The sequence below is a fragment of the Hyla sarda genome, chromosome 2 (genome assembly GCF_029499605.1).
Source record: "Hyla sarda isolate aHylSar1 chromosome 2, aHylSar1.hap1, whole genome shotgun sequence".
NCBI lineage: Eukaryota > Metazoa > Chordata > Amphibia > Anura > Hylidae > Hyla > Hyla sarda.
Window position 1 is genome coordinate 51477769 of NC_079190.1, and position 16884 is coordinate 51494652.

The window sequence follows — 16884 nt, forward strand, 5'->3', positions numbered from 1 at the left end:
CTGGCTAAAAGACAGGCGACCCCTAGTGGTGGCTATTTTGAGCTTGAATTTCAGGTGAAAATTAAAATTTTTTTTAACAGGTGTATATTGTGAAATGTCATATTATAATGAGTCCTGCAATATATGAAAAGTTTTTAACAATGACAGTGTCTCTTTAAAGGGGTTCTCCCTTGTTTATACTGTTTTTTGTTATTATGTTTGTGTGTTATGTGTGTATAAGTATGTGTTTTTTTATGTGTGTTGTGATTATGTATATATGTATTTTCTTACTTTTTCTGAAGATCCGGAAGTTGGCCCCTTTTTCTTCCAGCGGCTTGCTGTGTACCTCGGCCTTCGCCATGTTGTGTTCGGTAAGTGGGATGTCGGGGGGTGTGTTCTTGCTTCTGTCCTTCCTATCTTCTGATGTCCAAGGCAAATCTTTTCTTCCTGTTTCTTCCGGCGCATGCGCAGGTAGTTTTTTTTTTTACCAAAAAAGTTTTTTTGGTCTAATTGACAAACTGTGCTTGCATGAAGCTATGCTATTAGCGTAGACCTAACGTACGCTACGCTGTTAGCGTAGCACTTGCATACTCGCGCATGCGCAGACAGTTTGTCAATTAGACAAAAAAAACTTTATTGGTAAAAAAAAACAAAAAACTACCTGCGCATGCACCAGAAAAGGCTGCAGATTCGTCGCTGAGCCACGGAAGAAACAGGAAGGAAAGATTTGCCTCGTACCTCAGAAGATAGGAAGGACAGAAGCAAGAACACACCCCCCGACATCCCACTTACCGAACACAACATGGCGGAGGCTGAGGTGCACAGCAAGCCGCTGGAAGGAAAAGGGGCCAGCTTCCGGATCTTCACAAAAGGTAAGAAAATACATATATACATAATCACAACACACATAAAAAACACATACTTATACACACATAACACACAAACATAATAACAAAAAACAGTATAAACAAGGGAGAACCCCTTTAAAGACAGTATATCTATACTTTGCATTACTGTTTTATGTCATGTTCTATGGTCTACACTGATTTAGGCAATATTTTATGTCTTTTCTAACTCAAAATATAACATTACATGGATTTTTGTTGCTTACACGGTATTACACTATTTATGTACTGTAGCCACTGCAAACCACCTCTCCTCCTCCACAAATATGAAAACTCGTCACCAATAAGTAGCTTATCTGTAAGTCAGTGGCCAGAGACACAAGGATTTGGCTACGGTCAGAAGACCACACACCGGTGTTGAAACATCAGTCTTTCAGCAGAACACATGCAATACAGAAATTACATTTTCCAAAGGGAAAACACAGATCATAGTGAAGTTACAGTAACACTTGAACCAGGCTTAAAGGGGTTATCCAGGAACAAACTTTTTTTTATATATATATCAACTGGCTCCAGAAAGTTAAACAGATTTGTAAATTACTTCTATAATTTTTTATCCTTTCAGTACTTATGAGCTGCTGAAGTTGAGTTGTTCTTTTCTGTCTAAGTGCTCTCTGATGACACGTATCTCGGGAAACGCCCAGTTTAGAAGCAAATCCCCATAGCAAACCTCTTCTACTCTGTGCAGTTCCCGAGACAAGCAGAGATGTCAGCAGAGAGCACTGTTGCCAGATAGAAAACAACAACTCAACTTCAGCAGCTGATAATTATTAAAAGGATTAAGATTTTTTAATAGAAGTAATTTACAAATCTGTTTAACTTTCTGGAGCCAGTTGATATATATATATATATATATATATATATATATATATATATATATATAAAAAAGTTTTTTGGGGGGAAATTCACGGTTCACAGACTTTGAACGATGACTGTAGCGATAATACAGAAACAACAGAAACTATTAAAGACCAAACCTGATGCAACTTTTTACCTGCGGATTAGTCTTCTAAGGCTGTGCTTCCATGTTCAGGTTTTACAGCTAAAGCAAGGAATGGATCATATATGGAAGACAGGTATCAAGGAGAAGACACTTAAAGGGGTACTCTGGCGGAAATATATATATATTTTTTTTAAATCAACTGGTGCCAGAAAGTTAAACAGATTTGTAAATTACTTCTATCTAAAAATCTTAATCCTTTCAGTACTTATCAGCTGCTGTATCCTACAGAGGAAGTTCTTTTCTTTTTGAATTTCTTTCCAGTCTGACCACGGTGCTCTCTGCTGACACCTCTGTCCATTACAGACAGGAGCAAATCCCCATAGCAAACTTCTCCTGCTCTGGACAGTCCCTGACACAGACAGAAGTGTCAGCAGAGAGCACTGTGGTCAGACAGAAAAGAAGTTCAAAAAGTAAATAACTTCCTCTGTAGTATACAGCAGCTGATGAGTACTGAGAGGATTAAGATTTTTTAAATAGAAGTTATTTACAAATCTTTTTAACTTAAAAAAAAGTATCCCTTTAAGTTTGCAGGCAACAGTTTGCTTATCCACTTTAGAAACCCAAGGGAAGGAGATGTTCACTTTGCGTGCCATAGATTTCCCAATTTTGGGATGGTTAGCTTTTCTGCCTCATGGTTGCCCCATGCAGTTTCTGGGCAAAATCCTCATGGAATTGCATCTATAGGGGGCATAAGTGTCAGTTATCATTTTTTTACACTCCAATATCAGCTGTATAATTTATGGGAGTGGTCTTAAACCGTGGCCCTCCAGATGTTGCAAAACTTCAACTCCCAGCATGCCCGGACAGCCAACGGCTGTCCGGGCATGCTAGGAGTTGAAGTTTTGCAACATCTGGAGCGCCACAGTTTAAAACCACTGATCTAGGACATAGATTCCTATAGAAAACACTTATTATAAAACATTTTTAACTAATGGAATATGCACCATATTCCCCCAAAAAATTCCAATGTGTGAATGGGGCCTAAGGGTTACAACTAATACATAAGCTGATAATCAAAGATTGTTAGGTTGACTCCACATTATGTGTCTCATTGAGTAGGTCGGAGGACTCCCTGAAGACACCTCTGACATAGACCTATTGGGGGAATGTATTGGCATAGAGTTTATTGTTAAAGGGGAAAAAAAAGTATATGTTTTTTTAGACTGGATCCAGCTTAGAAGTCTGTGCTGTTTTAGCCAACAAACCGTGATGGATACCTTAATAAAGGCCAAAATTATACTCTTGTCCTCTGTCAATGGGGGTCTATAGATAATGTATATGTACATCTAATGCATACTGCAGGACCTTACCAGGCACATACATTAAAGGGGTATTCCAGTAAAAAAAACATCTTTTTTCATATCAACTAGCTCCAGAAAGTTAAACAGATTTGTAAATGACTTCTATTTAAAAAAAAATCTTAATCCTTCCAGTACTTATTAGCTGCTGAATTTGAGTTGTTCTATCCTTTCTGCCAACAGTGCTCTCTGCTGGCACCTCTATCATGTCAGGAACTGTCCGGAGTAGGAGCAAATCCCCATAGCAAACCTCTCCTGCTCTGGACAGTTCCTGACAAGGAAAGAGGTGTCTGCAGAGAGCACTGTGGTCAGACTGAAAAGAACAACTCAACTTCAGCAGATGATAAGTACTGGAAGGATTTAAAAAATGTAATAGAAGTCATTTACAAATCTGTTTAACTTTGTGGAGCCAGTTGATCAGCTGTTGACCTACTCAGTGAGATCCATACATTCCTAGTTTTAAATATTATTTTAGGGGATAATTTTTTGTGCATGATATATCTCCTTCAAATCAGTTTTAGATGGCAGGGGGTCCGTGATCTCCTATATGGAGCCCCAGCTCTCTCCGGGAACGGGGCAGCTCCATCCCCATGTAAAGCGGCGCCGACATGCTCTGTCCATATCTCTGTGGGAGAGCACCCCCCCTTTATATGGAGGGGGTGCCAGCCACCGCTTCGTGCTGGGGTCGACACGCTCTGTTCCTGGGGAGAGCGAGAGACCCTTAAAAAAAATCACAGGGGATCAAGAAGGTCGGACCCGCACACTCTAAAACTTATCCCCTAGGATAGTGATAATCCATATTGAAATACTCAATGGGGGAGATTTATCAAAACCTGTGCAGAGGAAAACTGGCCCAGTTGCCCATAGCAACCAATCAGATCGCTTCTTTCATTTTTCACAGGCCTTCATAAAAATGAAAGCAGCAAGCTGATTGGTTGCTATGGGCAACTGGGCAAGTTTTCCTCTGCACAGGTTTTGATAAATCTCCCCCAAAGACCCCACTGAACTCTAAGTTAATAGATGGAAACCCCCTGTTCAATATTACACAAGGTGATATCACTAAACTTCTCCTGCAAAGGTCCTACTAACAAAAAATAACTCTCCAAAGTGGAAACCTCCTTTAAATCCAGTAGTAGTAATTGACAACAGATGTGACTGCTAACCATTCCAATAATAATAGAAGAAGAATCTTGTGATAGGGCTTGTGGTTTGTTGCTATATTTTTGCCTCATTAGGTCTTTTCTTTTATGATGTTTTGGTATTTGCATGAATCCCCTGCTAATAGTCCATATACCCGGGACATTAGACACTGGAACCATTGCCAGTAAGCGCTCCACTAACTTCAATAACACATGTTAGCAGAGCAGGACAACTGCAGCGCTGCTCTCCTAGACTTGGGTGAGAACAGGTGTTGGCCGCTTATGTCTAAACCCCTTGTATAATGTATCAGCCTAGACAGGACAAGAATCGGCAGGGTTGACCTTAGCTTTTGCCTTGTGCGGAGACCGAATATGGTATTTGAACAAGAACGTTGCTGGGTCTGAGCAAATGGCATCGTGCCCTGCTGGTCATTTACAGGGAGGAGAAACTGGAGTTTACAGGACCATTACATTTCACTACAATGGAGATAATATTTCAACCTCTCCGGATTTCAACACAGTAGGTGTAATTGGATTTGGATTCTTCGTGGTGTTTGGGCTTCTCTATTTGGAATACCCCCCTGTAACTTCGTAATGCATCATCACTGGTTCATGGCAGGGAAGACAGGGCAGTGGTGCCAGGGGTAGGGGTATTCTGTGCAGTGAGGGATGCAGGCAATAAACATGAGGATGAAATACATGCGGTTATTTTGTCAGCTGGTCGTCCAGAAAATATGATATTTCAACACGAAACTGCAATATAATGTGGAATTTCCCAAGACCAGAAGCAGAAGACATGGTATAGAGAATTAGGAACTTCCTCTAGCTAAAAACCATGGAAGCAAACGTTCAGCTAGAACAGTGGTCTCAAACTGTGGCCCTCCAGATGTTGCAAAACTTCCACTCCCAGCATACCCGGAAAGCCAACGGCTGGAGGGCCACAGTTTGAGACCACTGTGCTAGAACTCTTTGGTTATGTTCAACTTCGGAATTCTTGCTAATTTCCTGGAAACATTCCCCAAAAAGTGGGTGTCAGCAGAATATGCTAGTGCTACTTGGGAAATGCGCTGTCTCCATAGCCAGATTCAGGATTTCCGCATCAGATGTTTCTTCCGCGGAAATTCCATCGTGTGCATAGTGCAGCAGAATCCCATTTAAAACAATGGAATTTCTTTGCGGAATTTTTCAACCAGATTCCACTCCAAAATCCCAAGTGAACATGGCCTTTGGCTAAATTCAATGAGAAACTTGCCTTTGTGGTATACATTGGCACACCAACCGATCGGTAGGCCAGCGTATACCACAGCGAGTCCCTGCCAGACTCATTCATTCAACCTAGTCTAAAAGTGACACATTTATAAGCACATACTGTTTTTTTTTGTTGGACTCAACCACATGGCCACCCATTGTCTCTTCCGTAGACCATATAGTCCTCTTTGCACCTGCCATCTTGTATTCTCCGCTCCCCATGGTCTATAAAACAGCATGTGTGTCCCAATGCCGAGACATCTACTGCCTAACCCTACAATTCCCATCGTCCGTGCCGCTGTAAGGATAGGGGATAACTTGATATTACCAAAATGTTGTCCTCTCTGCACCCGCCATCTTGGATTCTCTGCTCCCCTTGGTCTATGAAGCAGCATGTGTCCCAATGCAGAGTGACATCTACTGCCTAACCCTACGATTCCCATCATCCTTGCTGTGAGGATAGGGGATAACTGGATATTACCAGAATAACCCTTGAAATAAACGCTTTGGCTGCTCCTGACCTTACGGCTATAAGGTTCCAACCTAGGAGACCATCCAATACATATAACCAGTGATTTTCTGCTGATTAGTTCATCTTCCATTAGTATAATCCACAGGAATGCAGATGTGGAGATGTCCATCTCGTATGCAGGCGGTGAAGGAGTACGGCTCTGACTTACGAATATTTCTGATACGTTGGCTAAGGCAGATAGAATGGAGTGAAGAACAAGCAATTATTATAAGCAGCCAATACAAATGTCTTTCATGGGTTTCAAAGAAAAACATAAAAATATTTCTGGTGTGTAGGACACGATTTATTCGGCTTTATATGACAGCTGGTGCTAGGTCTATTATTTTCTCCATGGTGTCAGTATGGAAGATAGGAATCCATAGAAGCAGCTCTCTTATTAAAATCCTACAAGTCACTGACATATCTCTGGTGCCGGGCTGGAAGACTGCTTTATTGCATGTGAATAGAGACTTTGATTGGCCACTTTCAACATATCTTTCAACAGTGCGAGACAGCTGCCTGTCTCATTAGAATCCTGCCAACACAGAGAATTCCTTTTATACACTAGAATGTATATAATCGCACTAAAATAAATGCACATGCCGCGCAATTTTGTTTAATACACTAATAAAAAAATGTCGTTTTTTTTAACGTCTTTCATTGGCTCTTTGAAGCTGTCTCCCTGAAAAATTCTTTGTTCGCCCTTATCTAGAAGGACATACAGAGGTAGTAGGGCTGAGTTTGCCATTCAGCGCAAGTTAATATAACAATGTGATTTTCTATCTATCTATGGTTTTGCACAGTGGGTAACCCTACTAAATTATTTTAAGGGTGTTAAATGAGACTAGAAATAAAGATCTTTCCTTCTCTTTCAGGACAGAGCCACCCTTGTCAGTGGGTTCTCCCTGGTATTACAGTTACAGATGCAATATCAGTCACAACCCAAGGGTAACACTGTTTGTGAGAGAAAACATTTTGAGGTAATACAACCCCTTTAACTTAAAGGATGCAGAAATTTTGTAGTATCAAATACCTTCAACTGGTGCCAGAAAGTTAAACAGATTTGTAAATTACTTTTATTTAATAATCTTAATCCTTCCAGTACTTATCAGCTGCTGTATGCTCCACAGCAAGTTGTGCAGTTCTTTCTAGTCTGACCACAGTGCTCTCTGCTGACACCTCTGTCAGTGTCAGGTACTGTCCAGAGCAGGAGAGGTTTGCTATGGGGATTTGTTCCTGCTCAGGACAGTTCCTGACATGGACAGAAGTGGAAGCAGAGAGCACTGTGGTCAGACTGGAAAGAACGACACAACTTCTTAAATAGAAGAAATTTACAGTGACCCCTCGACCTACGATGGCCCCGACATACAATAATTTCAACATGCGATGGCCTCTCAGAGGCCATCGCATGTTGAAGGCAGCATCAACATACGATGCTTTTGTATGTCGGGGCCATCGCATAAACGGCTATCCGGCAGCGCAGACTGCTTCAGCTGCCACTGGATAGCCGTTTTACGGTGCCCCGTGTGCTGACGATCACTTACCTGTCCTCGGGGCTCTGGCACGTCCTCTTCAGGATCCCCTGCATCGTCGGCGCTCTCCATCGACGTCATCACGCTGCTGCGCACGCCGCCCCGTCATCCAATAGGAGTGGCGTGCGTAGCGACGTGATGGCGGCGACAGAGAGCGAGGATGCCGGGAAAGCAGAGGCCTTGCCGGAGCATCTGGGACACCTCGGGGACGCGGCGACAGCGATGGAGGGCAACATCCCAGGCAGCGGTGACGAGCGGTGGCGGTCCGGAGCGGCGGGGACAGGTGAGTACAACTTCCTGTAACAGTGGTCTTCAACCTGCGGACCTCCAGATGTTGCAAAACTACAACTCCCAGCATGCTGGGTGTTGTAGTTTTGCAACATCTGGAGGTCCGCAGGTTGTAGACCACTGTCCTATACTTTACATTGCACGGATCCCTCAACATTCGATGGTTTCAACAAACGATGGTCCGTTTGGAACGGATTACCATCGTATGATGAGGGACCACTGTATATATCTGTATATATAACTTTCTGCCACCAGTTGAGTTGAAAACATGTTTTATCCTCTGGAGTACCCCTTTAATAAAAGATTTGGTTATGCTCTTTAGTTTTTGTGTCATGTTCTGTCTACTGCTAAAAATAATTTTTGTCGTCTTGCTAACTGACATATTGTAATAAACTAAAGGGACAACTGGTATTTACAACTGCAAACCAGTGTTTCTAGAGCAGTGTATATGGCATGTTCCTGGAGGTCCAGGGAAGTAAAGGTGAATGGTGAAGTCTCTGGAGGTCCAAGGACAAGGAATGTATAAATGGCAGAATGGCATTCTCCTTGGTGATCCAGCACACTAAAGGGGTGAATGGTGAAGTTCCTGGAGGTCCAAGGACAAGGAATGTATAAATGGCAGAATGGCATTCTCCTTGGTGATCCAGCACACTAAAGGGGTGAATGGTGAAGTTCCTGCTGGTCCAGTGCAATAAAGAAGTGAGTGATAAAGTACCAGGTGATCCAAGAACATGATAAAATCACTAGTGGTCTAGGGCAGGGAAGAAGTGAATAGTAAAGTCTGTGGTAGTCTAAGGTAGTAAAGAGGTGAATGATAAAGTTCTTGTTGTTCAAGGGGAGTAAAGGAGTCAATAGTCTAGGGTAGAGAAGTGTTGAGTGGTAATGCTCCTGAGGCCCTACGGAAGTGAACTTACTGGTTTACAGTAGGTGGCCATGATGTGATGCCATGTGTTTTCTCTATTGTCAGAAAGAGTGATCAGTGTAAATAAATAATGAATTTTTTAAGTTAAATTTATGTACATTGTACCGTATTTTTCGCTGTTTAAGACGCACTTTTTCTTCCCCAAAACTGGGGGGAAAAAGTCGGTGCGTCTTATACGGCGAATACACTCCTATCGCGGTGGTCCCTGTGGCCATCAACGGCCGGGACCCGCGGCTAATAAAGGACATCACCGATCGAGGTGATGCCCTGTATTAACCCTTCAGACGCGGCGATCAAAGCTGACCGCCACGTCTGAAGGGAAAGTGACACAAACCCGGCTGTTCAGTCGGGCTGTTCGGGACCGCCGCGATTTCACCGCGGCGGTCCCTAACAGCCCGACTGAATAGCCGGGTTAGTGCTTACAGGACACCGGGAGGGACCTTACCTGCCTCCTCGGTGTCTTCTCCGTTCAGGGATCCCCTGTATGGCCGGCGCTCTACTTCCTCGTCATCACGTCGTCGCGTACGTGCGTCGGAGAGCGCAGATACCCGGCCGGCAGCAGAGACGTTCCAGAGCGACGGGGACACGGCGACAGCGATGGAGCAACATCCAGGGCAGCGGTGACGGGTCCGGAGCGGCGGGGACACGTGAGTATTACCTCCTATGCAGTGGTCTTCAATCTGCGGACCTCCAGTTGTTGCAAAACTACAACTCCCAGCATGCCCGGACAGCCGTTGGCTGTCCGGGCATGCTGGGAGTTGTAGTTTTGCAACATCTGGAGGTCCGCAGGTTGAAGACCACTATTGGGTTCAAAATCTTTATTTTTTTAGATTTTGCCCCTAAAAATTGGGTGCGTCTTATACGCCGGTGCGTCCTATAGGACGAAAAATACGGTATATTGACTTCCTTAATAAAGATTCTTTCCAGACTGTTATCACTCATCTATGTTTATTACCAAACGTAATTCTTTTGGTACATGGTCCCAGATCTGGGAAGTTGTATCTGATCTCTTGCCCTGGTCAATAAAACATGTCCTCCAGACATATGGTAAATAACTGTAATAACAGATTTATGATTGAACTTCTAGCTATTAAGGAATACAACATCCGACACTCCTAAATAGTGGGAGTAGTAACAAAGTATAATTGTCTGCACATGCATCTTCAATATTTCCCACCAAAAACAACCTCTGAAGCTGGAACAATATCAAACCATACAAACGTTAAATCTATAAAGTGTATTTTACTGCTGGAATAGCCATCAGAACACACCATCATGAACTCCTATAAATAATGAAACTTGAAGCTAGAACAATTTGTACTAATAGTGAAATTGTCTGTGAAGAACCTCACCAGACGAATCTATCAGTGGATGATGGGTAATTATTCTAATTGAGGTAATGAAGCCAGCTATGTACTAGCCAATGAACTCCAGGACGAACAATGTCTTAGATAGACCTAGTGTCTTCAGAGACTGTTTTGGAAAGTTTTTTTGTCTGGGCAATTTTACAATACTCTCTTGGGCTATGGTTGAGGCAAGGTAGACTTCTTTGGATGCGTTGATCTTTAAAAACACCGGTGGATTCAAAGTTGCATTTAAGTGGGCCATACACATTAGCTTAATGTTTGCCACACCCAGGAGAGTAACTATATGCATATCATATGCTTCGGATACCCCTGATGACGTGACTGCTGTCATGAAACATGTAGGGGAGGCAGTGCAATTACAGTTTTAATAACAGCAATACAATCACTAATGAGTCCCTGTAGCGCTGCAGGCACAGGTCAGTGATATACTCTATATCCTCTCGACTGTGAGTTTGTGTACAATTACAGTGGTGATACTGCTGAGTTTTTAACCATTAGGTCCCTTAAAAGTCACATTTTAAGTTTACACATTTATAGCTAAGTTTTATAGGGAAGGTGCACATTTAAGGGGTCTTGCACCCCCACCTGGAATTTATTCTAGGTCTTGAGTTTGGTATTATAATGTATGGTTTAACCCCAGCACCTCTCCTGGGCATTTGGTTCTATGTAAGTGGGCTCAAAGGCACCTCTGCCTTATAAGAAAACACAAGTATTATAGACCGAGCACCTTAGATATGGGGCACTATTACAGATTTTGCATTGGTACCCTGCAGCTACAAGTTGTGCCTCTGGTCACACCCAACCATTATAGCTGGAACTGCCCACTGCCCACCCTCTTATGTGTGTGGTAGCTTCTTGACTCTCCCCAGACGGCAGTTGTCAGGGGGTAGAGAAGGTTTGGGCTTGTGGATTTCAACATGCCTTATGCTTTTGTTCTTAAGGGGAACAAAGTTCATTCAGTCGATACACATAAACGTTCGGCAAAGTCAAATGTTCATGTGTCTTCTATGAAGAGGGGAAGGGTAAGCAACAGCCAGACAGCTCTAGTGGCAGCTTATCTTTCTGAGAAAAAAAGGATTGGACAGGTAAAATCCAACATCTCTGACTCTTCTCTCCCCCAACATCATCTGTTGAGTCGGGAGGTAGCAACCTCATCTGTTGAGTTGCAATACCCTTGAGAACAAACTTTTGTCTAAACCGTATGGAAACCTATATGTGAGTATAGAAAAGGAAGGAAACTATCTTATGCTAACCATACCAATATTCTTCCAATCTTTAGATAAATGTTTCAGGGTACTTGCCACTTGAGTACTGGTTGACTAGAGAGATGGTTTAGACATGTGGTATTGGGTTTGGTCGACATTAATCCAATTTATATAGTCACCTTAATAAAATAGGATTGTCCTGTGTGTGAAGGATAAATACGGTACAATAAATCAATCACACGTAATCAATCTAACATCTCCTTTTTCATGTGTCTTATATGCCAATGTTTATAAATACAGTGAGTTACACCAGTTAATGCATGCCGCTGAGATTTAAGTACTATCAATTCTGCTGGAAACCTCCGCAGTGTACCTGTCTCAGCAATCTTCTTTGAGAACACTATAATAAAATCTGAGCTGTCACTCACACATTTTCTGCCTGCTTTTAGGAGGTGAAGCGTGATTGACAAGTCTATTTTGTTGAAATAATTCACTACAATGATCCTGCCCTGTGGTCGACTGGCTTCCTGCTGTGGGTAAAAGATTTCAACATATTCCAGTGACTTTCTTTGTATTCATTTCTGTAATTCCAAAATCCAGTGCTTGCCAATTCTTCATATAATACAAGAAGAAAATATTTGGGCAGATAATAGATTACAGTTTCAATGGGACATATTTATAATTTGATATAATTCTGTCCAATAACAGTTCTCCAAGAATCTAATAACATACTGGTGTTGCTGGTGTAGTCTCAGTAATTGAAAAAACTTTGTATGGTTAAGGAGGTTGTCCAGGATTAAAAAACAAAAAAACATGGCTAGTTTCTTCCAAAACCAGCTCAACATTGGTCTATGGGGTGTCCCTGTTCTATTGAAGAGACTGGAATTGAGCTACATACATAACCTATGAACAGATTGGCACTGTTTTTGGAAGAATGTATATGATAGGCAGAGTAGATAAAATCAGAAAAGTGCTTTACTTGTAGGAGCACTGAGTAAAAAGGAGAGAGGTGAATGTTACACTCACCTAAAAATATTGTGCTTGGAGCAAGACACCCCGAAGAGCATTTAGAATCTCTCCATCCGTATACAGCAATAGATGAGTGGTGCAGGTACATGCACTTGGTGAGGCAATGCTGGTACAAACCCGAAATCCGTTGTTATTCTTGGCAAACATGTACAGTGGGGATCAAAAGTTTGGGCACCCCAGGTAAAAATTTGTATTAATGTGCATAAAGAAGCCAAGGAAAGATGGAAAAATCTCCAAAAGGCAACAAATTACAGATTAGACATTCTTTTAATATGTCACCAAATGTTAGATTTTATTTCCATCATTTACACTTTCAAAACTAACAGAAAAAGTTTGCAAAATTTGGGCACCCTGCAGAATTTATAGCAAGCACTGCCCCCTTTGTAAAGCTGAGACCTGCCAGTGTCATGGATTGTTCTCAATCATCATCTGGGAAAACCAGGTGTTGTCAATCTCAAAGGTTTTAAATGCCCAGACTCATCTGACCTTGCCCCAACAATCAGCACCATGGGTTCTTCTAAGCAGTTGTCTAGAAATCTGAAACTGAAATAGTTGACGCTCACAAAGCTGTAGAAGGCTATAAGAAGATAGCAAAATGTTTTCTGATGTCAATATCCTCTGTTTGGAATGTAATTAAGAAATGGCAGTCATCAGGAACAGTGGAAGTTAAAGCAAGATCTGGAAGACCAAGAAAAATATCAGAGAGAACAGCTCGCAGGATTGTGAGAAAAACTATTCAGAACCCACGTTTGACTACACAATCCCTCCAGAAAGATCTGGCAGACACTGGAGTTGTGGTACACTATTCCACTATAAAGAGATACTTGTACATATATGGTCTTCATGGAAGAGTCATCAGAAGAAAACCTCTTCTATGTCCTCACTACAAGAATCAGCATTTGAACTTAGCAAATGAACATATAGACAAGCCTGATGCATTTTGTAAATAAGTTCTGTGGACCGATGAGGTTAAAATTGAACATTTTGGCCAGAATAAGCAAAGGTACGTTTGGAGAAGAAGAGGAACAGAATTTAATGAAAAGAACCTCTATCCAACTGTTAAGCATGGGGGTGGATCAATCATGCTTTAGGGTTGTATTGCAGCCAGTGGCACAGGGAACATTTCATGAGTAGAAGGAAAAATGGATTCAACAAAATTTCGGCCAATTTTGGATGCTAACTTGATACCATCTGTGAAAAAACAGAAGTTAAAGAGAGGATGGATTCTACAAATCAATAATGATCCTAAACACACCTCGAAATCCACGGGGGAATACATCAAGAGGCGTAAACTGAAGGTTTTGCCATGGCCTTCACAATCTCCTGACCTCAACATAATTGAAAATCAATGGATAGACCTTAAAAGAGCAGTGCGTGACAGACAGACCAGAAATCTCAAAGAACTGGAAGACTTTTGTAAGGAAGAATTGGCAAAGATACCTCAAACAAGAATTGAAAGACTCTTGGCTGGCTACAAAAAGCGTTTACAAGCTGTGATACTTGCCAAAGGGTGCAGTACAAGATATTAACTCTGCAGGGTGCCCAAACTTTTGCAGACGCCATTTTTTTTTGTTTTCTGTTATTTTGAAAGTGTAAATAATGGAAATAAAATCTAACTTTTGTTGACATATTATAAGAATGTCTTATCTGTAATTTGATGCCTTTTGAAGATTTTTCCATCTTTCCTTGGCTTCTTTATGCACATTAATACACATTTTAACTGGGGTGCCCAAACTTTTGATCCTCACTGAAATAAAGATTGTATAATCTAAAATTTACCCAGTCAAAATAATCATTGCTTGTTGGCTGCACATCTGTTAGTGTAGTAGGGGATGTGTGGCTGACTGGTAATGGCAGCAAATCTAGTGATCATTCGTGTGGCCCTCTCGCACAAATTTAGTAAATCCTCACCAGTGAACTCAAACATAAGAGTATTTTCTGGAATGTAAGCCTAGCCTTGAATTTATTAGACCTAAATGTCAAGCTTGATGGAACAATGGTATTGGCTTCTGCTAAAAAAAAAAGTATTGTCTTCCCATAAAATTAGTTTAGGGTTTCCCTATGTGTATCACTGAATGTAGTCTGCAAACCCTACTGGAACAGGGACCAAAGCATACACTTAAACCTGCCATATAGAAATGTTAGCACTACATAAAGCATGCCAATAACTCAAAACAGATCTATAAACACTTTTTTATGCAAGGGATTTTGACTGCTCAGCAAAGTACTTGGGTCTTCCATCCCAATTTGATGACTACTCTCCAAGCAAGCACAATAAAATTGTATGAAGTGTATTTCCTGACACATACACTAAACACTACAAAAACAGCCCTTCTGCCTAAGCCCGGCCTGTGTAACACATACTCCGTCAAAACACTTTGCAATCAAACATTTATTTTTTCAGAAAACCAATTTAATGCTAATGTTGATATTGGAGTAGTAGGCATGTAGCTTGGCAGCTGAGGTTTTCAACTCGTTCTACCAAAACTATGGATATTCGCCCGGTACATAGTTTGTTGGCTGCCTGGAAAGGTCTTGACAGGGTTCTCGGATGACTAAAATATGGAGGCTCAGTTCTTCTCATTATGGCCATGTGCCCTTTGCCCAATTCTGATAAAGAAAAACACATAACAGAAGGAAATCCAGTCCCCCGTTAACATGAGCATCAGTGGATTTTACACATGCTGGACTTGCATGACACATAAGAAACTTACAAAGCATTGCCATATCCATCTGTGGGCCTCTCTACAACAAGCTATGGAGGCAAAGTCAATGGGAAAGCCAAAATTTAAAGTAACATAGTAAGTGCCCCTAATTTGTTATAGAAAAAAATATTTTTTTAGATTTGTTTTCTTTTCAAAATTTCTGCTTAAAATAAATTTTAGGCTTGATGTATAAGGAAATAGAATACCGTATTTTTCGCCGTATAAGACGCACTTTTTCTTCCCCAAAACTGGAGGGGAAAAGTTGGTGCATCTTATACGGCAAATGCCTGTCCTATCGTGGCCAGGACCCGTGGCTAATACAGGACACCACCGATCGCGGTGATGCCCTGTATTAACCCTTCAGACACGGCGATCAAAGCTGACCGCAGCGTCTGAAGCGAAAATAATACTAAACTGGCTGTTCAGTTGGGCTGTTCGGGACCGCTGCGGTGAAATCGCGGCGTCCCGAACAGCTTGCAGGACACCGGGAGGGACCTTACCTGCCTCCTCGGTGTCTGCTCCATGCCGGGATCCCCTGCATGGCCGGCGCTCTCCTCTGTCGTCATCACGTCGTTGCGCATGCCGTCCCGTCATCCAATAGGAACGGCATGCGTAGCGACGTGATGGCAGCGACGGAGAGTGAGGATACCGGGCAGCAGAGACGTTCCGGAGCGACGGGGACACCCCGGGGATGCGGCAACAACGATGGACGGTGACATCCAGGGCAGCGGTGACGAGAGGTGACGGGTCCGGAGCGGTGGGGACACGTGAGTACTACCTCCTATACCCATGGTCTTCAACCTGCGGACCTCCAGATGTTGCAAAACTACAACTCCCAGCATGCCCGGACAGCCAACGGTTGTCCGGGCATGCTGGAGTTGTAGTTTTGCAACATCTGAAGGTCCGCAGGTTGAAGATCACTGTCCTATACATTGTATTTGGTTCAGAATCTTTATTTTCTAGATTTTTATCCTATAAAATTAGGTGTGTCTTATATGTCGGAGCGTCTTATATGACGAAAAATACGGTAATTACTCAACTAATATTGCAACAGCAAGAACCAATACATAGTATAAAAAAAAATGTATAATTGTAGGTAAAATAATTACATGTCCTATTTCTCACACACAGAAGTTTAATGTGGACTATATGGATGATAAGCTAGGCTTGGCATCTACCAAATGGTCAAGGCATGCTATTCCAAGATTGGTTTCGAGAGGGATATCCTGTCTTTCGGAAATAGAATCTGATCCCATCCTTGCTGTTAAATGTACAATACCTTCACTGAATCAAATGATAGCCGCGTGCTTTTTTTGTTGTTGTTAATAGTAAGTTTACTGAAGGTCAAATGGTACTATAATGGAATCTACCAGTAGTTGCAGCTCAACACAGTAGGAACAATTTCACAATGTTCCAAGGAATTGGAAAGGATTCAAAACTTTACCTCCCTTCAAAAAGGAAAGAATAAGAAGTTACCAAGTTACCACTATTTGTTATCCTCATAGAGTGATAACCAGGAGATGAAGACAATATGAAGGGTGTCCTCCCCTCCAGCTGTTCCTTCATATACCAATTGCTGAACATCAGTTGAAGCATTGAATGCCATGAGGAACCTTTTTAGTGTGTATTTCTTTATTTAACGTGTACCTGTCATTAGCAAAAATGACATTATATGAACATTATATAATTATTATATTATTAATTATTATATAATTAATTAATTATTATATATTATATTATATTATATAATTAA

At 41.8% G+C, this 16884-nt stretch overlaps 1 protein-coding gene across 6 annotated transcripts in view; it reads right to left on the bottom strand.

The window, feature by feature from the left end:
* ATP8A2 (ATPase phospholipid transporting 8A2) overlaps positions 1–16884 on the bottom strand; it is a 955662-nt gene that overhangs the window by 73799 nt on the left and 864979 nt on the right. Inside the window, exon 34 of one of the 6 annotated variants that reach the window (XM_056561785.1) lies at positions 5443–6618. The exons of the other annotated variants lie outside the window; for them this stretch is intronic. Coding sequence (XP_056417760.1) covers positions 6496–6618 — 123 coding nt within the window. The 3' untranslated portion in view covers positions 5443–6495. Of the gene's footprint in view, positions 1–5442; positions 6619–16884 lie in introns of those variants that run through there. 6 annotated transcript variants of the gene reach the window in all.